This window comes from Scardinius erythrophthalmus, assembly GCF_964197995.2.
Source record: "Scardinius erythrophthalmus genome assembly, chromosome: 22".
Taxonomy (NCBI): domain Eukaryota; kingdom Metazoa; phylum Chordata; class Actinopteri; order Cypriniformes; family Leuciscidae; genus Scardinius; species Scardinius erythrophthalmus.
In genome coordinates, this window is record NC_138242.1 from 32,207,850 (window position 1) to 32,233,432 (window position 25,583).

Below are 25,583 nucleotides of genomic sequence, written 5' to 3' on the forward strand. Positions count from 1 at the left end.
GAAACCATACTTGTCTGTTGGCAAACCATGAGTTATAATAATAGCCTTTATACAAACACTTCTCATTAAAAAAGTGATTTTAATTTCTATAATCTTCATAATGCCAGAAGTAAATGATCATGAAGTGAACTAGACCAAAATAAGAAAACCAATTTACTCCATTACAAGGGCACAGGCAACCAAACGCTTGACCCGACAGAAAGACGACACCCCATTTGTCTCACTTGTCTTGTGACAATGGACGCATGCACAAAATATTACAGTAAGGCCATCACTGCTTTAATTTCACAGCTGCAATAAAACAAAGTGGTCCATCACTCTTCCCTTATTTATATTTATCTTTCAGTGAAACGTTCCACTGTGTTACATAAATGGATGAGCTATTGTCTGCAGCCAAACCACTGATTCTCAATCAATGGGCGTCACTTTCCAGGAATTTCACAGGGTTATCTTTATACCCAAGGACAAAAGAGACGATCCTGTGCCAGGGAAGCAAGGAATCATTTCATCTGTCGCTCATTGACCTTCAACCCATCTGAACTCGTGATAGGGCCGTGATAACACGGTGACATTTCAAACTTCTGTGTGTTTTCCTGAAAATACAGTCCCATTAATAGCAAGGAATTTTACTATTTTTGTATAATTAGTCAAAGCAAGTGAAGTCTTTTTGGCCTTATAACATGGGAAATAGTAAAATGATGTTGATGCATTAGGAGAAAAAGAAAGCAAGCGAACACCATTGTTGAATTTCAAAAGTTACTTTATTAGGATTACTTACCCATCTGGTGATTAGTCTGTGACTTTAATTAGACAAAGTTAGTTTAGAACAAAAACTGAGGTACGCACTCATACTGTAGAATTTATGATACGACACAAGCTAATAATGTTGTGTTTTTCAGATTGGCTTGATTTGGCATATTTTGAATGCAGATAAGACTTAATGGTCAAAGCGTTGAGGTTTGTCATGGTGATTTAAATGGTCCCCCTGTAATTATTTTCCATTATGAGATGTAGCTGGCAGCGGTGGAATGACTATGTGAAAAACTATGCTTATCCCTCCCTACATCAGCCAAACCAAGCACAAAAGCAGTTTGGCATAACAAGGTGCCAACTCCCTTATTTAGAAAGATAGTCACTTTATAAAAGAGAGGAAGGACACTCTACTGAGAGGATCTTCAGCTTCAGCCATTCAACTTTCCCTCAAGCCTACAACTTGTAAACAGGTATTTCAAAATATTATAAGAGTCACCAAACAAGATTAAGTCTTTTTTTATACAAAATTTATAACTTTGGAATTCATGGTAATGCATTGTTTGTAGGGTAGTTTGAAGGGTGTTTGCAGTGATAATCTGTGGTGGAAGCGGTCAGAGGTAAAGCATCTCATATCAGTGTTTCATGGTCATGATGCATGTTTCATAATGACATCTGTGCAGTTGTTTTGCATCATAACAGCAATACTGCATCATTAACAATACGGAAATGATTGATTGTGGCTTGAAGCACAATTAACAACTTACAAATATGTATGATAGAAGATTTTGATGGTTTTTGCAGATCTAGGAAAACAAAAGCCTTAGTGTTTCCTGTAATTTATAGTAAAAAAAAAATTATTAAGATTTTCTTGTTACTATTTTGTTGATTTTTTTCAAAGCTTTGAATGTTTGTTTAGTGAAAATGGCATTGTTTTTCTTTTAATTACTTTGCTATTTTTGTGTCTTAAGTGTCCAAATATGCTCCAATATATAATATCTCGTATATTAATCTGTTCGCATACACTTACAAACAGCAGGCTAGGTGAAACATGGGAGATGTCGCGATGGAGGAGTTTGGAGCTGCTGCTCCGTACCTCAGAAAGTCAGACAGGGAGCGACTGGAGGCCCAAACGCGCCCCTTCGACATGAAGAAGGAATGTTTCGTCCCTGATCCTGAGGAGGAGTTTGTGAAAGGAACCATTGTGAGTCGGGACGGTGATAAAGTCACCTGTGACACTGAAAAAGGCAAAGTAAGTTCAGGTTAAACAAGTGATCATTATTGATTACTACTTCACTGCATTAGAGGAACTTATTGTTATGAGTAATAACTCTTGGAGTATGTGCCCTTTACAGACAGTAACTGTGAAGGAAGCTGATGTTCACCCCCAGAACCCGCCAAAGTTTGATAAAATTGAGGACATGGCGATGTTCACCTTCCTGCACGAGCCCGCTGTGCTGTTTAACCTCAAAGAGCGTTACGCAGCCTGGATGATCTATGTGAGTCGAGTCTTAAAACACTCACACGTTCTCTTTATCGTAGATGAGTAGATCTAAACCTTCTATGAATCTCTTACAGACCTACTCTGGGCTCTTCTGTGTCACTGTGAACCCCTACAAGTGGCTGCCAGTGTACAACCAGGAAGTCGTTGTTGCCTATAGAGGAAAGAAGAGGAGTGAAGCTCCTCCACACATCTTCTCCATCTCTGACAACGCCTACCAGTACATGCTGTCAGGTGCGACTACTTGACACCAGTGGTTCTACCTAATCAAGTGGTTTTACTTCAGTTTTCAGGACACAGTAAATGACAGTGAATGTGCTTGTAATTCTTGTTGCAACTTGTTTGTAATGTTGTTGTATAAGTGGTGTCTAGTATTTTTTTATTTAATTTGGTATCATGTTTGAGGTTTTTGAGAATTTGCCCATGCAATTTGACTAGCTTCTATTAAGTGACAGATTCATAGAAACAACAGTTTGATGTATGACATTTAACTTCACTAACGAAAAATATTGGAAGCACATACGGTATTTCGCTATTCTAACTATGCCCAATGTTAGGTTAGTTGCTTTTCAGTAACTCTTGCCCCACCAGCGGGTTTTTATTATTATTATTATTTAAGTTGCCAGCCAGCACCAGCAAAAAAAAGAGAGAGAAAAAAAAAACATTTTATTCTAGCTTCATGCAACTTATCAATGTGTGTAAGTTTCATAAAAAAGCAAGATTTTGATCTAAAAGCTGAGAAAATCGCGTTTTTGTCAAAGACTTCGTCCGGATCGGGTCCATCAACACCCCCAAAGCTTATAGCTTGTCCATGACTGAAAATCTTGTCAATGGCAGAGAAAGAATTAAATGCATTCAGCATTTTTTTTAACCCTGTTTTTTGATGACCGATTCAGAACAGAGTTTGTGTAGAACATAACTGTAATGTTTCATATTTTCATTGCCCATTTCAGACAGAGAAAACCAGTCTATTCTTATCACGTGAGTTGACTTCTGCGCATCACTTTCTATAATAGTGCAATTTTATATATAACTGTGTGGTCCTTAACATTTTATCTTTCTACCCCAAGTGGAGAATCCGGTGCTGGAAAGACTGTGAACACCAAGAGAGTAATCCAGTACTTTGCCAGCATTGCTGCTAGTCCCACAAAGAAGGAAACCACTGAAAAGAAGGTAAACGGAGGAGATCTGAATTCAAACAAAACATTTATCGAACTGCCATTATCTTTGATTGTCATTCACCAATACATATGTCTAATATTGTGTTTTCTAGGGTACTCTGGAGGATCAAATCATCCAGTGTAATCCTGCTCTTGAGGCCTTTGGGAATGCCAAGACCATCAGGAACGACAACTCTTCCAGATTTGTAAGTGAATGAAATAGCAGTAAAAACTGAATACAGCTGAAAAGACATGACGATTTTTATTTTTTTTTCGAACAGGGCAAGTTCATCCGCATTCACTTTGCAGCAAATGGCAAACTCGCTTCTGCAGATATCGAGACTTGTAGGAACACTTATGCTTAGTTTCATATTGAAATAATAAAAATAAATGCATGATAGTAATGATTTTTAAACTAAATGCTCTCTGTGACAGATCTTCTGGAGAAGTCTCGTGTGACTTTCCAGCTCAAGGCTGAGAGAGACTACCACATCTTCTACCAGATCCTGTCTCAGAAGAAACCAGAACTTTTAGGTGGGCAAAAGAATGTTACAACCAAACATCTATAATTTTGTTTGAAAATGCATTACAACATGATGTCTAAGGGCTCTGTGTTCTTTCTCTCAGAGATGCTGCTGATCACAGCAAACCCTTATGATTACGCCTTCATCTCTCAAGGAGAAACACAAGTGGCCTCTATTGTTGATGCTGACGAGCTGATGGCTACTGACGTGTGTTATCTGCAAAAGCTACAAATTACCATTAATACATTTTGATTTTACCTTCTAAAGATTAATTTTTACTCAAAATACAAGAAAGAAGAATATGAGGCATTTATCTTGATTACTTTTGCTGTAGGAAGCGTTCGATGTGTTGGGCTTCACCCAAGAGGAGAAGAACAGCATCTACAAGCTGACTGGTTCCGTCATGCACTTTGGCAACATGAGGTTCAAACAGAAGCAAAGAGAGGAACAGGCCGAGGCTGATGGGACTGAGGGTCAGTATTGGGACAAAATGCTGACATATTGCATTGGTTAATAGAATATTCATTACCATGAACCATCTTCTTTTATTGACGACAGATGCTGATAAAGCAGCTTATCTGATGGGCCTGAACTCTGCTGATCTCATCAAGGCTCTGTGCCACCCAAGAGTCAAAGTGGGAAATGAGTGGGTCACCAAGGGACAGAATGTTCAGCAGGTGGAGACCACTTCATGATCTCATTAACTTAACTTATTAAAAGCATAAGTTTTCTTTAATATTGAACTATATTATGACTATTGGACAGGTGTACTATGCTGTTGGCGCTCTTTCAAAATCAGTGTACGAGAAGATGTTCCTCTGGATGGTTGTGAGAATCAACCAATCCCTGGACACCAAACAGCCTCGCCAGTACTTCATTGGTGTGCTGGACATTGCTGGATTTGAGATCTTTGAAGTAAGCTGAAATCAACTGATTATTATTGTTGAAGAACTTTGGTTCTTTGTTACTTTGCCATTGTTATTCCACAATATATTCCACCTGCAGTTCAACACCTTTGAGCAGCTGTGCATCAACTTCACTAATGAGAAGTTGCAGCAGTTCTTCAACCACCACATGTTTGTGCTGGAGCAAGAGGAATACAAGAAGGAGGGCATTGAGTGGGTGTTCATCGACTTCGGCATGGACTTGCAGGCTTGCATTGATCTCATTGAAAAGGTGGGTGTACAAAACCTTCTATCTGATTATCTAATCTAAAAGCTTTCCCCACCATTGATGGAAATTTTCACTGTTTCACTGTTATAAGGTAGGGGGCGCTATTACACATTTTCTGAAAGAGTAAAGAATCTTTGGATCAAAATACTGGTGAAAAAGTAGCAGAAACAAGCGATAAAAGCATTGCTTATGCACATGTTAAAAAATATTATTTGTTATTATAAATAACGTTATTCAGTTACTGAATGAAATGTTGACCCAGGACGAGGTACGGGGACTGTGGAAGCTTTGGGGGTGTTAATGGAACTGATCTACACCATCTACGTTTTCATCATCATTCTGATTCCCATTCGGATGAAGTCTGATTTTCACCGCTTTTTGTTTGAAATATTGATTTATTTAATTTAACTTACCCACATGTATAGGAGTTGATAAAAATGCATGAAGCTAGAATATTTTGTTTGTTTAAAAGCAGAGACTCTGTTCTTTCTTTTGATATAATGGATGTTCAGATATTCATACAACAAAATATTCTGGGGGTCATGAAATATTTGTGAAACTGATCAAAAATACTGGCGGTAACTGGCAACTTTAATTTTTTTTTTTTAAATAAATGCTGGTGGGGAAAGAGTTAATATCCATTTTGCTTTAAGTTACATTCATTTTGTTGCTTTCTCTATAGCCCATGGGTATCATGTCCATCCTTGAAGAGGAGTGCATGTTCCCCAAAGCCAGTGATGCAACATTTAAAGCTAAGCTTTATGACAACCATTTGGGGAAATCAAACAACTTCCAGAAGCCCAGGGTTATCAAGGGTAAACCAGAGGCCCATTTCTCCCTGGTTCACTACGCTGGCACTGTGGACTACAACATCAATAACTGGCTGGTGAAGAACAAGGATCCTCTTAATGAGACTGTTGTTGGCCTCTATCAGAAGTCCACCATGAAAATGTTGTCTCAGCTGTTTGCTAATTATGCTGGTGCTGACTCAGGTGTGTTGTGCTGATGACATGATTCTTGAGAAAAATAAGGATTTAGTGCAAGGTTAATGTTAAGAATTATGTTTTTTTTTCCCCAACAGTCGCAGAGGGAGGTGGCGGCAAAGCAAAGGAGAAAAAGAAAAAGGGCTCTTCTTTTCAGACGGTGTCTGCCCTTCACAGGGTAACATATAGAGTGCTTTTCATGCTGATTCATAATGAACTGTTTTATTTAGTATAGCTTGGTTTCTTAATTTATGCAAACAGAATTTGTATATATATATATATATATTAGTGCTGTCAGTTAAACGCATTATTAACGCCGTTAACGCAAACCCATTTTAATGGCGTCATTTTTTTTTTTTCGCGAGATTAACATTCTTTTTGGCCTAGCAAACTTTTTTTTTTTTTTTTTTTTTCCTGCTGCTGCAACAACTAGTAACATTAGAAAAACTACAACACCACACCGAATCTAGCTAGACTGGAAACAAAACAACAGGCACGCCGTACACACTCAGCGCCGAAACTCCCGCTTCACTGCTGCTCACGCGACGCTCCTGCTTGACGCTCACCGGTCCGTGACGCGCTGCTCCTGCTCCCGATGTGAATGACAAATACAAATACGTGCTGCTCACGCGCGCTGACGCTTGCGGTTTGAAACAGGGGTTAATTGTTCGCACTGTATTGTCTGTATCTCTACTGTATTTGTCCTATGATTTATGTTAGCAAAAAAAAAAAAAAAAAAAAAAAAAAAAAAAAATTGAAAGAAAGAAATGCTTAATATTTTCTTTAAGGTTCAGTTACTGTATTAAACCTAAGATAAAGCAATCAAATCTCCAGTGGTTTAAAGTGATATGATGAATTGGGCTTATACTGTTATTCCACATTAACTGGACATATAGCCTACCTTTCTTCCACATTCCAGAAATGTAAATTACTCTTTTAAGTTTTGTAAATTAACTTTTTATTTTTAAGATTGACACTGAAAAATCGTAACTCAATAGAATTGGGAAGCTTTTGTTGTCTATCTTCAAGTAAAATAAAAATATATAATATAATGTTCACAGTCCAAATAAAAAAAATGTTATTATTAAAAATGTGAAAAAATGGACTTATATGGTTCTTTGTCTCAAGGCTTTACTTAGAATAGTTAAAAATTTGCGATTAATTGCGAGTTAACTAAGACATTAATGCAATTAATCGCGATTAAATATTTTAATCGTTTGACAGCACTAATATATATATATGGGAGCGCCATGGATAATATCTATCCACAGGAGAACTTGAACAAGTTGATGACCAACTTGAGGTCAACTCACCCTCACTTTGTGCGCTGCATCATCCCCAATGAGACTAAGACTCCTGGGGCGATGGAGAATCCTCTGGTCATGCACCAGCTGCGCTGTAACGGTGTGCTGGAGGGCATCAGGATCTGCAGAAAGGGATTCCCCAACAGGATCCTGTATGGAGATTTCAAGCAGAGGTACATTCATTTATGAATATGAGACATGTGAGTCGCTCTTGGGTCAAAAACTTGCTGACTTGAGAAAACGGCCACGTTATGCAACGAGACTTGACATTTTCAAATTAATCACACAAATGTGTGTAAATGTCAAAAATTAAAGCCCAATAAATCATTTAGCTTGTTTAAAAAAATCCATATATTGATATTGCCAATGGCAAAATCAACACTATTTAAAATCTTTAATTTTAAATATGCAACAACAGATACCGTATCCTGAATCCTGCTGCCATCCCAGATGGTCAGTTCATTGACAGCAGGAAAGGGGCTGAGAAGTTATTGGGCTCTTTGGAAATTGACCACAACCAGTACAAATTTGGACATACAAAGGTATACATGCTAATTAGTAATTGCTTTGTAGATTGTGTAATTCTGTGTATTTTTTTTTTTTTTTTTTTCAGTTTTAAAATTTGTTCTCCTATCCCAATCTATTTGAAGGCTGACATTCCTAAAAAGTGTACTTTGTCTCTGGGGAACTTGCAGCATTGCTCTTTTTGTTTGTGCATGATTTGTTTTATGTTCTGTTGATCGTAGGTCACTGAAATATATATTTTTTAAGGTATTCTTCAAGGCGGGTCTACTGGGTACCCTTGAAGAAATGAGAGACGATCGTCTTGCTCTCATCATTACCAATATTCAAGCTAGATCACGTGGTCTTCTCGCTAGGCTTGAATTCCAGAAGCTTGTTGATCGAAGGTAACTTGGTGGGCATTAAATCTGTCACTGCATCATAAAAAGAGACAAAAAGAACAGTTTTATTTTGCAGAGATGCCTTGCTTGTGATCCAGTGGAATGTACGTGCTTTCATGGGTGTCAAGAATTGGCCCTGGATGAAGCTCTACTTCAAAATCAAACCACTGCTGAGATCTGCTGAGGCGGAGAAAGAGATGGCCAACATGAAGGAAGAATTCCTGAAGTTGAAGGAGGCTTATGCCAAATCTGAAGCCCGCAGAAAGGAGCTTGAGGAAAAGATGGTTTCTCTTCTCCAAGAGAAGAACGACCTGCAACTCCAAGTCCAAACTGTAAGTTTACGATTTTATGAATTCATGACTAAATAGCAACTATACTTATGATTTAATTATACAAAGACATTAAAATAAATATACATCATTTTTTGTACCTGTAAACAGGAGCAAGATAATCTTTGTGATGCTGAGGAGAGATGTGAAGGTCTGATCAAGAATAAGATCCAGCTTGAGGCCAAACTCAAAGAGCTGACTGAGAGACTGGAGGATGAAGAGGAAATGAATTCTGAGCTGACTGCAAAGAAACGAAAGCTGGAGGATGAATGCTCTGAACTCAAGAAGGACATTGATGATCTTGAGCTCACTCTGGCCAAAGTCGAGAAAGAGAAACATGCCACTGAGAACAAGGTCAGTTTTCAACACTGAGCAAGTTAGTGATAAAAGAATGGTGTGTTAAGAGCTTCTTGATTCAATTATACAATTTTACAGGTTAAAAACCTGACAGAAGAGATGGCAGCTTTGGATGAGATCATCGCTAAGCTGACCAAGGAGAAGAAAGCTCTTCAGGAGGCCCATCAGCAAACGCTGGATGACCTCCAGAGTGAGGAAGACAAAGTCAACACACTCACCAAAGCCAAAGCCAAGCTGGAGCAACAAGTGGATGATGTGAGTGGTTTGTTGACTCTTCTGTTGTAGATGAAAAAGGTGACATTTACAATGCTGAACAAAATATTGTCCTTCCAGCTTGAGGGTTCCCTGGAACAGGAAAAGAAGATTCGTATGGATCTGGAGAGGGCAAAGAGGAAGCTCGAGGGAGACTTAAAGTTGACCCAAGAGAGCGTGATGGACCTGGAAAATGACAAACAGCAAATGGAAGAGAGGATTAAAAAGTGTGTTTTCCAGAGGGTGAAATAATTATTCAAGAATACAGCTCACAATCTGAATCCTTATTAATAGTGGTAATCAAATATGTTCTGCAACACAGGAAGGATTTTGAGATCAGCCAGCTCAGTAGCAAGATTGAAGATGAGCAGGCAATGGCAGGCCAACTCCAGAAGAAACTGAAGGAGCTGCAGGTAAACTTTATGATTCTTAAAAACGTAGACAATTAGGAATCCTAGCTTTAAATTTTGTTTTCCTTCACATTACCAGGCCCGAATTGAAGAGCTTGAGGAAGAGCTGGAGGCTGAGAGAGCTGCTCGTGCTAAAGTTGAGAAACAGAGAGCTGATCTGTCCAGAGAACTGGAGGAGATCAGTGAGAGGTTGGAGGAGGCTGGTGGAGCCACTTCTGCCCAGATTGAGATGAACAAGAAACGTGAAGCTGAGTTCCAGAAACTGCGCAGAGACCTTGAAGAGTCCACTCTGCAACATGAGGCCACTGCTGCTACACTGAGGAAGAAACATGCAGACAGTGTGGCTGATCTGGGGGAGCAGATTGACAACCTCCAGAGAGTGAAGCAGAAGCTGGAGAAAGAGAAGAGTGAACTCAGACTGGAACTGGACGATGTGGTCTCCAATATGGAGCAGCTTGCAAAGGCAAAGGTGCTGAATTCTTGTTTCCATGTTTTTCTTCACCTCAGTTGTTCTTAAGAATAACATGTTCTTTATGCTTTATTTGATATTATTTAATTATATAATATCTATCCAGGCAAACTTGGAGAAAATGTGCAGGACCCTTGAGGACCAGATGTCAGAATACAGAACAAAATATGAAGAAGGACAACGCAGCATCAATGACTTTACCATGCAAAAGGCTAGGTTACAAACCGAAAATGGTATGTATTCTGATGAGGTATTACTTTATTCTGTGCATTATCAAGACCACACACTACTTTCTGTAATGTACTGGTTATATATATATATATATATATTTATCTAGGGGAGCTTTCTAGACAGCTGGAAGAAAAGGATTCCTTGGTCTCTCAGCTAACAAGAGGCAAGCAGTCCTACACCCAGCAGATTGAGGACCTCAAGAGACAACTAGAGGAGGAAATCAAGGTATTGCAACCAATGTTGGTACCTGAATCCACAAGGTTAGAGTACCACAGAGTAGCAGTCCTACACCTAAACGACTACACTAACCCATCACCTAATAAGCTCTTCTAAGAGCAGTGGGATTCAAACCCACATGCCTTAAAGGGGACTATAGTCTTATACTACAGCTTTGTGCCATTTCCATTAACAGAAAACATTAACTGTAAAAATCTTTCAGGCTAAGAATGCCCTGGCCCATGCAGTTCAGTCTGCTCGTCATGATGCTGATCTGCTGAGAGAGCAATATGAGGAGGAGCAAGAAGCCAAGGCTGAGCTACAGCGTAGTCTGTCCAAGGCAAACTCTGAAGTGGCTCAGTGGAGAACCAAGTATGAAACTGATGCCATCCAGAGGACTGAGGAGCTGGAGGAAGCAAAGTAAGAAACAGGAAATATTTGGGTTTGTAGCATACCATACAAACATCTGACTTTGTTCTGTAAGCCAAGAATTTGTCAAAGCCCCACTAATTTATTTTGAAACAAATTCTGTTTATTCATGAAGGAAAAAACTTGCTCAGCGTCTGCAAGATGCAGAAGAAGCTGTGGAAGCTGTTAATGCTAAATGCTCCTCTCTGGAGAAGACCAAGCACAGGCTGCAGAATGAGATTGAAGATCTCATGGTGGATGTGGAGAGATCCAATGCTGCTGCTGCTGCTCTGGACAAGAAGCAAAGAAACTTTGACAAAGTGAATGAAACACACTTATAATTAATCCTTGTGTTCATAGAGCTCCAATGGTAGCTAATCAAAGTCTGATTCTATCAACAGGTCCTAGCTGAATGGAAGCAGAAATATGAGGAGTCTCAGAGCGAGTTGGAAAGCTCCCAGAAGGAAGCCAGATCTCTGAGTACTGAACTATTCAAACTGAAGAACTCTTATGAGGAGTCTCTGGATCATTTGGAAACTATGAAGAGAGAAAACAAGAACCTCCAAGGTACCCTTGATTTATTAGTCATCTGGGCATTCACATAAATTTCATAAACTTTTTGTATTTTTCTTGACTTTCTTATATATAACATTATTACTTTTCCTACCAAACAGAGGAGATTTCTGATCTCACTGAACAAATTGGTGAGAGTGGAAAAAACATTCATGAGCTAGAGAAAATTCGTAAGCAGTTGGAGCAGGAGAAAACTGAAATTCAAGCAGCTCTGGAAGAGGCTGAGGTATATTTAGTGTGTTATGTGTAGATGTAGTAGGTCTAGTTTTTCTAGTTATACACCAGCAAGAATACATTTGCTGCTAAATAAAGCTTAAAGTACTTTTTAATGGCTAAGTCTTTTAATTGGTCAGGCCTCCCTTGAACATGAGGAAGGAAAGATTTTGAGAGCTCAGCTGGAGTTCAGTCAGGTCAAAGCTGATATTGAACGTAAGCTGACTGAGAAAGATGAAGAGATGGAGCAGGCCAAGAGGAACCAGCAGAGAATGGTGGATACCCTGCAAAGCTCACTGGAATCAGAGACTCGCAGCAGGAATGAAGCTCTCAGACTGAAGAAGAAGATGGAGGGAGACCTCAATGAGATGGAGATTCAGCTCAGCCAGGCTAACAGACAGGCATCAGAAGCCCAGAAGCAACTCAAGGGTCTTCATGGACATCTCAAAGTATGACGAATCTTCAAATCAATGTTATAATGATTAGGTGAACATAGTTCTGCAGTCTTTTAATTTGAAAAAGTTTTATTTTACAGGATGCCCAACTGCAACTAGATGATGCTCTTCGAGCTAATGATGATTTCAAAGAGAACATCGCCATTTTGGAGAGACGCAACAATCTACTGCAGGCTGAACTGGATGAGCTGAGATCCATGGTGGAACAAACTGAGAGAGGAAGGAAACTGGCTGAGCAGGAACTGCTGGATGTCAGTGAGAGAGTTCAGCTCCTGCATTCTCAGGTATGACACATCTATATTAGATGAAAAAAACCTTTAAATCCATTCTTAGTATCATTATTAACTAGAGACTACATGAATGTCAACATTGTTCAGAACACCAGCCTGCTGAATCAGAAGAAGAAGCTGGAGGGAGATAATACTCAGCTTCAGACTGAGGTTGAGGAGGCAGTGCAGGAGTGCAGGAATGCTGAGGAAAAAGCCAAGAAGGCCATCACTGATGCTGCCATGATGGCAGAGGAGCTGAAGAAGGAGCAGGACACCAGTGCTCATCTGGAGCGCATGAAGAAGAACATGGAGCAGACCATCAAGGACCTGCAGCACCGTCTGGATGAGGCTGAGCAGATCGCCATGAAGGGAGGCAAGAAGCAGGTCCAGAAACTGGAATCTAGGGTTAGTTTACGAAACTCAGTTCTTAATAATGCATTTTCTTTTTAAAATGCATTACTTTTGTATTTTTTAGTTACTTGGATTTCAGAGATCAATAGCTTTCTAGAGAACTGATAAATTTTAAATAATAATTTGTGGTTTCGGTAGGTGAGAGAGTTGGAAAATGAGGTGGAGATAGAACAGAGAAAGGCGAGCGAGTCTGTGAAAGGGATTCGTAAATATGAGAGACGCATCAAGGAGCTCACCTACCAGGTTATTTCTCTGTTCAATACAATATCCCCCAATTTTACCATCTTCAAACCACCAAGACCAAAAATAATCAAAAGTCTATTAACAGACTGAGGAAGACCGTAAGAATCTGGCTCGTCTTCAAGACTTGGTGGACAAACTCCAGCTGAAGGTCAAATCCTACAAGAGATCTGCTGAGGAGGCTGTAAGTTTATTGCCTGTACATTCCTGTACTATATATATACTTGTTTGTATATTGTTTTTGCCAACAACCTTTTGATTTAATCAGGAGGAACAGGCCAATGCAAATCTGGGCAAGTTCCGTAAGATTCAGCATGAGCTGGATGAGGCAGAGGAGAGGGCTGATATTGCTGAATCTCAGGTCAACAAGCTGAGAGCCAAGAGCCGTGATACAGGATCCAAGGCAAGTTAACTCAGTTAACCCAGAATTTTATCTGCTTATTATCATAGAGTTTAAGATGGCTCAATAAAGTAATGGGTAATGTTTTACTTTGAATGGTGAAAGGGTTAAAGACCATTTCGTTATTACGAGTTTCTAAAGTCTTTACCATTCAGTGATGCCAGATAAACTGTAAAATAAGTTAAAAGAGAATGACCTAAAGCGTTTTGTGCTTATCGCTATTTCCTTGAGTGAGTCTAAGTTTTGATGTATTGCAAAAACTAAAATCAAATAACAAATAAACCTTCCAAACACTTTTCTTTTCCTTTTCTCTTCCTCTCACAGAAAGGGCAAGATGAAGAGTGAAGCATCTTTCTTAAAGGCTTGTTTGGTTTGACTCTGTGCTTCTTGACTTCATTACCTGTAGTTCTGTAGAATAAAGATTGCAAATGAAACTTTTCTTGTGGTCTTTGTCATATTTGAAAACAATTATTTAAACAGTTATTTTATGTTTGATAGGCACTTTTTACAAGTACAGGCTCCCTGGAGTAAACCACATACATAAATGTGTGTATCTGTGTGTTTTTCAGTAACCTGATTAATTTTCAATGGGAATATGCAATTTGAAGCAACATGAGTTACATAGATGATTGGTGATTTGTAGTCAACTTTAATTAACCCTCTGGGCCCTGGGGTGTTCTGACATGCTCTGACATTTGTGCTTATTTCTGTTACTTGTAACATTTTCATGGCTAAAGTCTGATAACACTGTATTCAGCACAAACTCTGCTACAATAATATGTGAGCAGCATGTATGTAAAAGTTTGTAGTTTTGAGAAAATGATGTTTATGCGTGGTTTGTGAAAAAAAAAATAAACATTTTAGTCACTGGAATAAGGCCATAAACCCCATACTGACTATTTGCTCACAAGACTTTTGAAAATTGTATGACACAGTCTAGAGTATTTGAAGAGTTCAGATGCAAAAACCTCTAAGTGCCATCTGAAATTTTCATCTAGAATGATCATTTTTATCATGCTTGTATATTTAAGTTCAGTAATTTCACTTAAATGGCAATTAATAGGTAATTTTCATTGCCATTTAAGTGAAATTACTGAACTTAAATATACGAGCTTCATAAAAATGATCATTCTAGAAGAACATTTCAGATGGCACTTAGAGGCTTTTGCATCTGAACTCTTCATTTGCTTCCTGCCCACTCATTCACATAAAACGATATATTGATTTAAAATTTGTAAAACATGTCTTGTGTAAGAAAGCTGTATGCGAAGAGGTCGTTTTTTTATGTTTCAGGGGGCTAAGTTCAACTTTATATATTGCATATTTACGCAAAAAAATATTCTGGGGGCCATGAAAATGCGGTGAAAATGATCAAAAAGGCTGGCAACTTGAAAAAAAAAAATGCTGAAGGAATGCTAGCAACCAACAGTACAGTTACTTGGCAAGCTAATCAGTGTAAATTAAGTAAAATGTGCATAGAGAGCCACAGAAGCAAAATACATCAGAACAATAGGCTGTTGCAACAATGTAAATAGCATGCATAGGGCTGCACCTTAATAGTTGACTAAACGAGGCTTATGCAGGGCAGGAAATCCAAAGGTTCGCCTATCATTCATCGACCTCAAATATGGCTTATCATTTGAAACAAGTATCATGTATGTAGTATCAACTTTACATGGCCGCTCACTCTAACGTTATTATAGATAAATGTGTGCTATTATTAGCCGCATATCCAAGTGTTTGTGCCGAGTGCGGAAGCTAAAGTATTAGCACACGAAAAACATGAGATGGAGGCGCTGGTGCAATCACTTGCATTTTTTCCTGATAACAGAGGAAACAACTTAAAATACGCTGAAATTTTTGGTCATACAGATAATATTTCAATTCAATTTGAACTCAGAATAACAATAAAATGTTATGCTTTTGTAAAATAAAGAAAACAAACAGGGTGTGCTTTTTGCCATCTTGGTCTTCCTGAACTGGAGCACGTCACAAAAATTAACCGAATGCAGCGTATAGGCTACTTGCCTCACAGACATGAGAAATATATATATTGAAAGCTTGAAATGTCTACTTTTAAACAAACCAATTCAAATTGAAAACAAATACTATCTGATTATGTAATCTGTATGAAAGGTGAATTTCTGTCTATAGGCAAGTTAAAGGAACACGCCGACTTTTTGGGACTTTAGCTTATTCACCGTATCCCCCAGAGTTAGATAAGTCCACACATACACTTCTCATCTCCGTGCGTTCCGTAACTCTGTCTGACGCACCCACCGCTAGCCTAGCTTAGCACAAAGAATGGAGGTAAACGGCTCCAGCTAGCATAATGCTCCCAATAAGTGACTAAATAATGCCAACATTTTCCTATTTACAAGTTGTGATTTGTATAGTCACAGCGTGTACAAATAACAAGGTCACATGAGACACAGCAATCTTCTAAGAATATAGTTCCCAGTATGTATACGGTTAGAAGATTGCTGTGTCTCATGTGACCTTGTTATTTGTACACGCTGTGACTATACAAATCACAACTTGTAAATAGGAAAATGTTGGCATTATTTAGTCACTTATTGGGAGCATTATGCTAGCTGGAGCCGTTTACCTCCAGTCTTTGTGTTAAGCTAGGCTAGCGGTGGGTGCGTCAGACAGAGTTACGGCATGCATGGAGATGAGAAGGGTATGTATGGACTTATCTAACTCTAAGGGATACGGTGAATAAGCTTAACCGGCATGTTCCTTTAACTATACTGCGGAGATGGCGTCAGCGTCGTCAACTTCATCTTTGGAGTTAAACACTGACTCAAAAAACACTTGTTTATTAATAAATAATTAAAATGTCTCCTCGCTGTTTTTCAGACACATTCATAATCATGCGCTTTAGAATAGATTTAATTATGACTACACGCTCATTATGGTTTAGTACAACCCCCCCCCCCCCGTATATATTTAAGTAATAAACGTGCGTTTAGTTGACTAATGGCTTAAATGAATGACTACTAGATTTGCATAATTTAAAACAAAAGGTACTTTTACCTTGACATATGTATATCATTTTTATAGAATACAGATTAACATTTGCCACATCTTATTTACAAGTAAAAAACAACAACAACAACAAAAAACACCTACCACATTATTTATTCTTTCAAGTGTGAATGAAACCCAAGGTTCATTTCTTTGGTAGATCAATTGGAGTTATAGTGTCTTCCCATCTGTGCACAATCTGCAGTAAGAAGGGTGCATCTCTGACAGACCAAAGTGTCCTCTAAACATCCTCCACACTGAAAGCGATTGAACGTGAAAAATCATTGTTAGTAAGCCTAACATCTACAGAGCATCTAAAGCCAATGTTCAAGATAAAAACTTACATTTTTGATATAATACTACAGATTTTTTTTATTTCAGCCGTCTCACCTGCATCAAATGTCCATGTTCCTCTAGAGTGCATGAGACTTGAGACCTGCAAAACAAATTAAAAGACTAATGTATTTAACAGTTCCAAATAAAAACGGCTAAATTAAACAATGCAAATTTGTTGAAGAGTTGCTGATTACAAGGCTGATCGCATAAAGAGAACCGTGTACACTGGTAAAACCAAGTATTAAATGTGTAGAACAGGCCAGTGCTAGAGGTGGAGTCTAACAGCTGAATATAGGGAGGAGCTCCTCAAAGGATCAGAGCAACCAGCCATCCTGCAACCTTAAACCACAGTAGAATGTGCTTGAGATATTTTAAGATATATTACTATAACTCAGGAGATAATAACTGCTGGCTTGACATCTTAAGACTCTGAAAAGCCCCCCATGATTTAAAGAAATGTAGCAGCATCTTAAACTTTCACCCTTTTGGTTAACAAATGGTCTTAAAAGTTAGTTGACCCCTTCAGACATCCAGCAACAGGTGCATAAAGAGAATAACAGATGAACATTGTTTATGAACAACAGGAATTATTTTTTTGTTATTTGCATAAAGAACTTTTTTTTAATTATTATTCTAAAAGAACAAATGTTTATGCCAAGAAAACAAAATGACTATTTCTTCTCTTTCTCCATGTCTTTTAACTCAATACGGGGTAGAAAGTTGGGTAATAATAAACACTTGTCTTGTGACCAGCATCGTTTTGCCTCAATTGGCCATGTAACATAAGTAGTATGTATACGGCTCGCAAGGGTGCCAACATGTACCGCTTGACATTTATTTATGCGCTTGGAGACCTTTACAAATGGGGCATCTGCTTTATGTGTTCTCAATGTCCCTCATCAGTTGCTTCCATTTCGTCAGAGACTCAGTAGGAATTTCACAGGGTTATCTTTGTACTCAAGGACAATGGGAAGGAAACAATGTTGTAAGTGGTAAGAGGATGACTGACAGTCAGACACAGACCTCCATATGCATCGATGCAAACGTTGCACAAAGTTTGTGGAGCATTGTTGCACACATTTCTACAAAGGGTTGATGATACAGTTTAGCATTTTAGGTTACAAAAGGTCTAGTAGCATGAAAGTAATGTTATTAGAATATTGGTACCTCAAGTTCAGTTAGATCATCCACTCAAAAAAGTAAATTCAGTCATTATTTATTCACCCTCATATGGTTCAAAATGTAATGACTCTTTGTTTTGTTTAACACATATCACATGTCAGTGACAATTAAAGTCAGTGAGGTCCAATGCTGTTTGTACCCCAGCATTCTTCTAAATACAGCATTCTCTTTTGTTTTCCACAGAAGGACGAAATATATGCAGATCTTGGAATGAGATGAGGGTAAGTGATGACAGAAGTTTCACTTTTTTTTTGTGAAATACAGGAGCAACTAAAAGTGAACAAAAGTGAGAAGAGTTGTTAGAATTTTTACAATGGACATTGTGAAATGTGACCGAGGATGAACTTAAAGAACTTAAGGCTTTACACTTTTCGGATCTTGACTTAGCGGACAACACTGTGCTGCTGTACACATTGAAAAATCCAATCTGAAAATGTTGTCTAGTTGAATGACCTATGTTCTAGATAACCTGGGTTTTGGGTTGCTGCTGATATAAAAAGTAAGTATTGTCTGCCAAACTGGACAAATTAGACACAGTTCCTATGATGAATATTATGTTGACATTGAGGAGAGGTTGTGTGTACATTAATTTAATCAGGCAGTGAGATCAGTCTGCTGGAGAAATACATAAATACAGAGATCACACAAGCTGTTCTTCTCAATCATTTAGGAGCACCCAGGAAGAATTTCACAGGTTATCTTTGTCCTCAAGTGTGAAGGCAAAGGAACAATGGCGTGTCAGCGATGAAGGCCTGAGTGAAGCGATCACACCAACTGTAAACTGACCCTTACGGATTCAGTTGCGGCTGCTCGAATGGATATAAAGCATCTATGATGGACAGAGTGAACTTATACTTGGCTTGTCCTTGAGCAAGGTACAGATCAGTTGATGCAAAAAATGAGAAGCATTTTCTTTGAGCCAACAGCTGTTAACCAATGTAAAAAACATTCTCTTTTTTTCAGTTATCAGACATTATAAAATAAAATAAAATAAATAGTTATGATTGTTAACACAATGGTAAAATGCAGCAGGACTGCGATATCAGCAACTTTCCAGTTTCCTTTGCATTCCACCATTTGTGTCATCTTAATATTTCTCCAGAATCCCCTTACCTTACAAGTGGTAAATTGCATTTAGAAGCATAAATAAGTTGAATGAAAGTACATCTATTGACAAAGTACACGGGTCCTTACTGGCATGAATTATACCCTATAGAAAATAAACGTACACCTGCCTCCAGCAGACACCCAGCCCATATGCTTCTTAACCAAACGCAGACACTGACATGCTTCAGAAATTCCTGCAACCCAATTTAGAGGACCTCTTACAATATAAAAAGGGGTGGAGAGTCTATGGCCTCAGACAGGTTTTCTATCATATCAACAAACGGTAAGCCTTCAGGGACGTCTCGGACTTTATGAATCCCTGATCTTATTAACAATTCCTTTGGTGTACAGTATATTACCTCTCAGGCACAGAGAGAACATGTTTTTCAAGTTGCCCTTATGCTCACTATTGACTATAATGTAACATATAGTAGAAAAATGTTTGATATTAAATAAGTAATTCTGCTTTATATTTGTGTGTGACCCTAGGACAGTAAACCATCAGTGTCAGGAGAGTTGAACTGCAAAGGTAAGTGACCCTGACAGACACTCAACATCATTGACTGCAGTAGACTAATCTCACGAGTTATTCATTTATTAGAAATCCTACTGTATTACTATACAGTAGAGTCTTACATTATTTAGACACTTAAGAGCCACTTATAAATGTCTGAATGTTGCGGTGTATGTGCGTGCCGTGCCTCAATTGCTGCAAGATCCTTTCTTTTCACTAATTTTTGCTCTGTGTTCAAATCAATTGGCGATTTTTAGTGGATGTAGTTTGCACTGTAGAAAATCACATTAACTATCAACATATTCCTCAAACTACACATAAACTAGATACACTGTATTCTAGTTTTCAACAGAACCATTTTAATTTTTGCTTGAAATTGTCATTGTGTTATGTGTCTTAAAAATGTTGTAATAATCTTGTTGTTTTTGTGTCTTAAGTGTCCAAACATGCTCCTATTAATAATTTTTCATATAGTAATCTGTTTGCAAACACTAACAAACGTTAGATGAAGTTTGGAGCTGTTACTGATGCTGAAGAGGAGTATCTCAAGGCATCTGTTATCAGTCGAGATGGTGATAAAGTCACCTGTGAGACTTCAAAGGGAACGGTAAGTTCATGTTTCATGCTGGCGTTATGATTAATTGCGGATTTGAAATAGTTACAAAGTGCAATTGCATGATGATGACATTTCTCTACATTAAAATACCTGTTGTATTGTTCTCAGAGTGTTATGTTTAAAATAAGGGCTGGATAATTATAGTTATGAATCAAATAATAAAATTTAAAAAAACTGTCTATCACCTCTATTGATCTATTTCTACATATAATGAATGAATTAAAGGATGAAATTTGATTGCATCGACAAAATAATACGCAGACACTTTTGACCCTCAAATCTCATGTTCCCACAGACAGTAACTGTGAAGGAGATTGATGTTCACCCCCAGAATCCACCAAAGTTTGATAAAATTGAGGACATGGCGATGTTCACCTTCCTGCACGAGCCCGCTGTGCTGTTTAACCTCAAAGAGCGTTACGCAGCCTGGATGATCTACGTGAGTCGAGTCTTAAAACACTCACACGTTCTCTTTATCGTAGATGAGCAGATCTAAACCTTCTGTGAATCTCTTACAGACCTACTCTGGGCTCTTCTGTGTCACTGTGAACCCCTACAAGTGGCTGCCAGTGTACAACCAGGAAGTCGTTGTTGCCTATAGAGGAAAGAAGAGGAGTGAAGCTCCTCCACACATCTTCTCCATCTCTGACAACGCCTACCAGTACATGCTGTCAGGTGCGTCTACTTGACAATTCTTTAAATATTTAATATACAACCATGCCTTTAAAAAAACAGCACAGCCTATAAGTCAATAACCAGTGGACATTGTTAATTTACTATGCATATTACATTCATAATTATGTGTATGTATTTTTTACAGACTGAGAAAACCAGTCTATTCTTATCACATAAGATTTTCTGTGTTTTACAGTAGTTCCATCCTGGGGTTTGACTTTATTTGTTAATTTTTACAAATTCTTCATACATTTCTAAGACTGCTTTGTGTTGACAGTGGAGAATCTGGAAAGACTAAACACCAAGAGTCATTCAGTACTTTGCCAGCATTGCTGATGGTAGTGGCAAGAAGGACACCATTGATAGGTTAGAAACAGATCCATGTTACAACGATTCAACCTCAGCATGCATTGATAAAGGGTATAAAGTAACAAATTACATGAATTTGTCAGTTTATGTTTTAAGGGTACAATTACAACATAAATTTTACTATAACATAACCAGCTAAAAGACAAAACTCTCTGCTCTGTTTTTTACTGTCTATATGTGTTTTTCTAGGGTACGCTGGAGGATCAACTCAATCAGTGTAATCCTGCTCTGGAGGCTTTCAAGAATGCCAAGACCATCAGAAATGACAACTCCTCTCACTTTGTGAGCTTTATTTGCCTCCAATTTCAAAATATGCCCAAATGAAAATTTTATTTACCCAAATGAAATTACATTGATAGCTGTTGTTTTTAAACAGGGCAAGTTCATCCACATTCACTTTACTGCCAGTGGAAAGCTAGCTTCTGCTGACATTGAGACTTGTAAGAAAAATCTTTGATAAATCCTTTCTAACTTTTCTAATTTTTAAAGATGATTGAACTGAATGTAAAGCTTAACTTCTACATTTCTACAAATAGATCTGTTAGATCTACCCGAGAGTCAGACTGGGAAATGAGTGGGTCACCAAGGGCCAGAGTGTCCAGTAGGTGGAGACTAATTCATGATTAACGTAGCATCAGCCGTCGCATCATCCAGGTGGATGCTGCACATTGGTGGTGGTTGAGGAGATCCCACCTTATGTAAAGCGCTTAGAGTGCCGAGAAATGTATACAGCGCGCTGTATAAATGTAATTAATTTTATTATTATATTATTATTAACATCCCTTCATAACATACTGCTCACATTACCATAAAATCACATTATTCTGTAACATTTTAATGTCTATCGGACAGGTGTACTAGTGTACAGATGATGTTAAGGGGATGTGATGATCTTGTAGAAAGCGTATTTTTGTGTAAAAAAAAAAAAAAAAAGTACTGTATATGTTTGTTTAAATGAGACATGCTAATAATATTTTTGGTCCATTTTTCTAGAATAGAAAGTCAGTTTTGTTTATTTTAAATTGTGTATATGTTATTTGAGTTATTTAGTCAGATTTTAGGAGTACATTGGCATTTAGATTAAATATAAATACATTTTATACATACAGATGTGTACATTGAGACTTCCAACATTACATAAAAAATTATCTTAAAATTTATCATTCTATGTTCTATGTTTTCTACCCATGTTGACAACACTGTTAATCTGTTCTAGTTCAACACCTTTGAGCAGCTGTGCATCCAACAGGATCCTGTATGGAGATTTCAAGCATTTACATTTAGATTTATGCATTTGGCAGATGCTTTTATCCAAAGCGACTTACATTGCATTTCAAAGTATACATTTACATTCTTATCAGTTCTTTAGTAACCCTACATGGTAAAGGAAAAAAGAAGTCTTAATTAAAAATTTCTCATCAATTGACAGAGTTCTCTTGAACATGAGGAAGTAAAGATTTTAAGATGCCGACTGGAGTTCAATCAAGAAAAGGCTGATATTGAACGTAAGCTGACAGAGAAAGATGAAGAGATGGAGCAGGCCAAGAGGAACCAGCAGAGAGTGGTGGATACCCTGCAAAGCTCACTGGAATCAGAGACTCGCAGCAGGAATGAAGCTCTCAGGCTGAAGAAGAAGATGGAGGGAGACCTCAATGAGATGGAGATTCAGCTCAGCCAGGCTAACAGACAGGCATCAGAAGCCCAGAAGCAGCTCAAGGGTCTTCATGGACATATCAAAGTATGAAGAATCTACAAATTTAAGATTTTATGATGCTTTGGTGAAATCCAACATAGTTCTTCAGTCTTTTCGTTCGCAAAACTTGTACTTTACAGGATGCCCAACTAGATGATGCTCTTCGTGGTAATGAAGATCTCAAAGAGAACATCGCCATTGTGGAGAGACGCAACAATCTGCTGCAGGCTGAACTGGATGAGCTGAGATCCATGGTGGAACAAACTGAGAGAGGAAGGAAACTGGCTGAGCAGGAACTGCTGGATGTCAGTGAGAGAGTTCAGCTCCTGCATTCTCAGGTATGACACATCTATATTAGATGAATGAAACCTTTAAACACATTCTTAGTATCATTATTAACTAGAGACTACATGAATGTCAACATTGTTCAGAACACCAGCCTGCTGAATCAGAAGAAGAAGCTGGAGGGAGATAATACTCAGCTTCAGACTGAGGTTGAGGAGGCAGTGCAGGAGTGCAGGAATGCTGAGGAAAAAGCCAAGAAGGCCATCACTGATGCTGCCATGATGGCAGAGGAGCTGAAGAAGGAGCAGGACACCAGTGCTCATCTGGAGCGCATGAAGAAGAACATGGAGCAGACCATCAAGGACCTGCAGCACCGTCTGGATGAGGCTGAGCAGATCGCCATGAAGGGAGGCAAGGAGCAGGTCCAGAAACTGGAATCCAGAGTAAGTTGCTCAAGTTTTTGAAAACAAGTCTATTGTTTTTTTTCTGTTATTAAAATACTTTTGTTAGATTAGCTAACCCTTTTACACATCTCTTAGGTCAGAGAGCTGGAAAATGAGGTGGAGCTTGAACAGAGAAAGGCGAGCGAGTCTGTGAAAGGAGTCCGTAAATATGAGAGACGCATCAAGGAGCTCACCTACCAGGTCACTTTCTCTCACATATAAATACATTCCATTCATATAATTTAAGCATAGAGACAGAATGAAATCTTTGTGCACTGTGTTTGCAGACTGAGGAAGACCGTAATAATCTGAGTCGTCTGCAGGACCTGTTGACAAACTGCAGCTGAAAGACAAGTCCTACAAGAGATTTGCTCAGGAGGCGGTATGTTTAAGATAGTTATTTTTATTTTTATTCTTTAATTTTTCCTGGAAATATTTTCAGATCTTGATATTTGAAATAGTTCAATTTTGGATTACTTTGATTCTGCAAACCAGATTAGTGTGATCAGAACATCAATCTGGAGCAATTTATTATTCAAAACTAGAGATGAAAAATAAATAAATAAATAAATAAATAAAGCAGGAAAGTACCTTCTACCCAATATCTTTTTCATGTCTCTTCCTCTCACAGAAAGGGCACGATGAAGAGTGAAGCTCACACATGGATCATTTTGACAGGCATGTTCAGTGTGGCAGTAAATTATCTGTTACAGTTCTGTTGAATAAAATGAATGTGCAAGTAAGTCCCTGCTTCTCAGCTAGTGTTTTAATACAATGCCGTTGCATTCACTTTCAATACATTGGGTTAAATTATACCACTTTAGAGGAGCTACTCAGTAATTAATTAAGACTTTTAGAGTGAATATTATCTAATTAAAAAAGGCTTGAAAATCACAAAATCTTGAACAAAAGTAGAAGCTTTACATGATCACAAAACAGAAACTTGTTTTTTGCTATTTTTTTTTTCAAAATGGCAAAAAAATAAATAAATAAAAATCACTTTTTAATTGCAAATGTATGGTTCTGTTATATCTACACTTATAGATTGAATGATTCAAAGCACTGAATGAAAGATAGAATCAAATATTACATGGGAAAAAAATACATGGGAAAACTTACCTTTCAATTGGAAGAACACAATGTTCCTCATTTGTAATTTCTCAGGCTAGATTCCTTGCTCATAGTATGTGTGGGTGTGGTGACACACTTTTAATGTTTTTTTTTTTTTTTTTTTTTTTTAAGAAACTGTACTGATGCCCAGTAATGACCCCAGTCTAAAACAGTTTCCATGCAAAGTTGCAACCATAAATCTAACATGAAAACAAATGCTTTAGATGATTTGCAACTCATTTCTTACCGTAAAAAGAGGAGCTCTGAGGTTCCTTACATCTGAAAAAAAAAACAGAAAAAACCCCCACTTATTTAAACTTTACTTATGTAGGTGATTTAGGGCAAAAGAACTGTGTATGTGTGCTGGAAATTGTAGATGGGATCAAGGTAATGAGCAGATAAATGATGGACAGATGATTGAAGGTAGAGTCAACCCTTAACAGCTGAGAATGGAGAGGTGAAGGTGAGGAAACCAATTATGCTGTCGCTTTAAAATATACCATATAGGATTTATGTTATAAAAAGGCCTTAACGGCTGAATCTCTTGCTGACAGTTTTTACTGTGATGGTGGAAACAAGGTGAAGCAAACATGACTGGTTATCTGCAACATTTTTAACTTTGCCAGTTGAGGACAAATGGTCTATAGTTCTATCTATTAATTGAAAGTGGAGACAATGTCTCTGAATATGTGG

At 38.0% G+C, this 25,583-nt stretch overlaps 2 protein-coding genes, 1 long non-coding RNA gene and 1 pseudogene across 4 annotated transcripts; 3 read left to right on the forward strand and 1 right to left on the reverse strand.

Moving 5' to 3' along the window:
- Positions 1 to 744: 744 nt before the first annotated feature.
- Positions 745 to 24,451, reverse strand: LOC308682452. Its single transcript, XR_014029143.1, has 5 exons — positions 24,372 to 24,451; positions 16,951 to 16,996; positions 16,666 to 16,817; positions 7,405 to 7,545; positions 745 to 1,988 (listed from the first exon to the last, which is right to left on the reverse strand). It is a non-coding gene; the product is annotated as an uncharacterized lncRNA (long non-coding RNA).
- On the forward strand, positions 1,802 to 13,968 carry LOC308682451 (myosin-7-like; annotated as a pseudogene). The gene is made up of 36 exons (XR_014032270.1): positions 1,802 to 2,002; positions 2,106 to 2,249; positions 2,329 to 2,485; positions 3,205 to 3,232; positions 3,322 to 3,424; positions 3,525 to 3,617; positions 3,693 to 3,756; positions 3,847 to 3,945; positions 4,039 to 4,142; positions 4,270 to 4,408; positions 4,494 to 4,612; positions 4,701 to 4,850; positions 4,941 to 5,111; positions 5,791 to 6,269; positions 7,363 to 7,568; positions 7,814 to 7,937; positions 8,167 to 8,303; positions 8,374 to 8,629; positions 8,738 to 8,980; positions 9,062 to 9,238; positions 9,317 to 9,462; positions 9,558 to 9,648; positions 9,725 to 10,114; positions 10,221 to 10,347; positions 10,452 to 10,570; positions 10,785 to 10,981; positions 11,106 to 11,289; positions 11,371 to 11,536; positions 11,644 to 11,768; positions 11,896 to 12,204; positions 12,291 to 12,494; positions 12,588 to 12,884; positions 13,029 to 13,133; positions 13,219 to 13,314; positions 13,399 to 13,533; positions 13,855 to 13,968. The product of XR_014032270.1 is annotated as a myosin-7-like (transcript).
- Positions 19,451 to 22,888, forward strand: LOC308682450 (myosin-6-like). Its single transcript, XM_081352174.1, has 8 exons — positions 19,451 to 19,468; positions 19,675 to 19,714; positions 20,205 to 20,306; positions 20,611 to 20,754; positions 20,834 to 20,990; positions 21,268 to 21,356; positions 21,549 to 22,105; positions 22,576 to 22,888. The coding sequence occupies exons 3-6, from the start codon at positions 20,205 to 20,207 to the stop codon at positions 21,324 to 21,326; spliced, it is 462 nt and encodes a 153-aa protein (XP_081208300.1). The 5' UTR covers positions 19,451 to 19,468; positions 19,675 to 19,714; the 3' UTR covers positions 21,327 to 21,356; positions 21,549 to 22,105; positions 22,576 to 22,888.
- LOC308682449 (myosin-7-like) lies at positions 22,876 to 24,142 on the forward strand. Its single transcript, XM_081352173.1, has 5 exons — positions 22,876 to 23,097; positions 23,193 to 23,390; positions 23,484 to 23,780; positions 23,877 to 23,981; positions 24,068 to 24,142. The coding sequence occupies exons 1-5, from the start codon at positions 22,891 to 22,893 to the stop codon at positions 24,125 to 24,127; spliced, it is 867 nt and encodes a 288-aa protein (XP_081208299.1). The 5' UTR covers positions 22,876 to 22,890; the 3' UTR covers positions 24,128 to 24,142.
- Positions 24,452 to 25,583: the final 1,132 nt, after the last annotated feature.

Bases quoted from the DNA above. Each gene is read 5' to 3' on its own strand.
- LOC308682449 (XM_081352173.1), top strand. From the start codon at position 22,891: ATGGAGCAGGCCAAGAGGAACCAGCAGAGAGTGGTGGATACCCTGCAA. The intron at 23,098-23,192 runs GTATGAAGAATC...TGTACTTTACAG, and splicing joins GTCTTCATGGACATATCAAA to GATGCCCAACTAGATGATGC. The intron at 23,391-23,483 runs GTATGACACATC...AACATTGTTCAG, and splicing joins TTCAGCTCCTGCATTCTCAG to AACACCAGCCTGCTGAATCA.
- LOC308682450 (XM_081352174.1), top strand. From the start codon at position 20,205: ATGAAGTTTGGAGCTGTTACTGATGCTGAAGAGGAGTATCTCAAGGCA. The intron at 20,755-20,833 runs GTGAGTCGAGTC...AATCTCTTACAG, and splicing joins ACGCAGCCTGGATGATCTAC to ACCTACTCTGGGCTCTTCTG. The intron at 20,991-21,267 runs GTGCGTCTACTT...TTGTGTTGACAG, and splicing joins CTACCAGTACATGCTGTCAG to TGGAGAATCTGGAAAGACTA.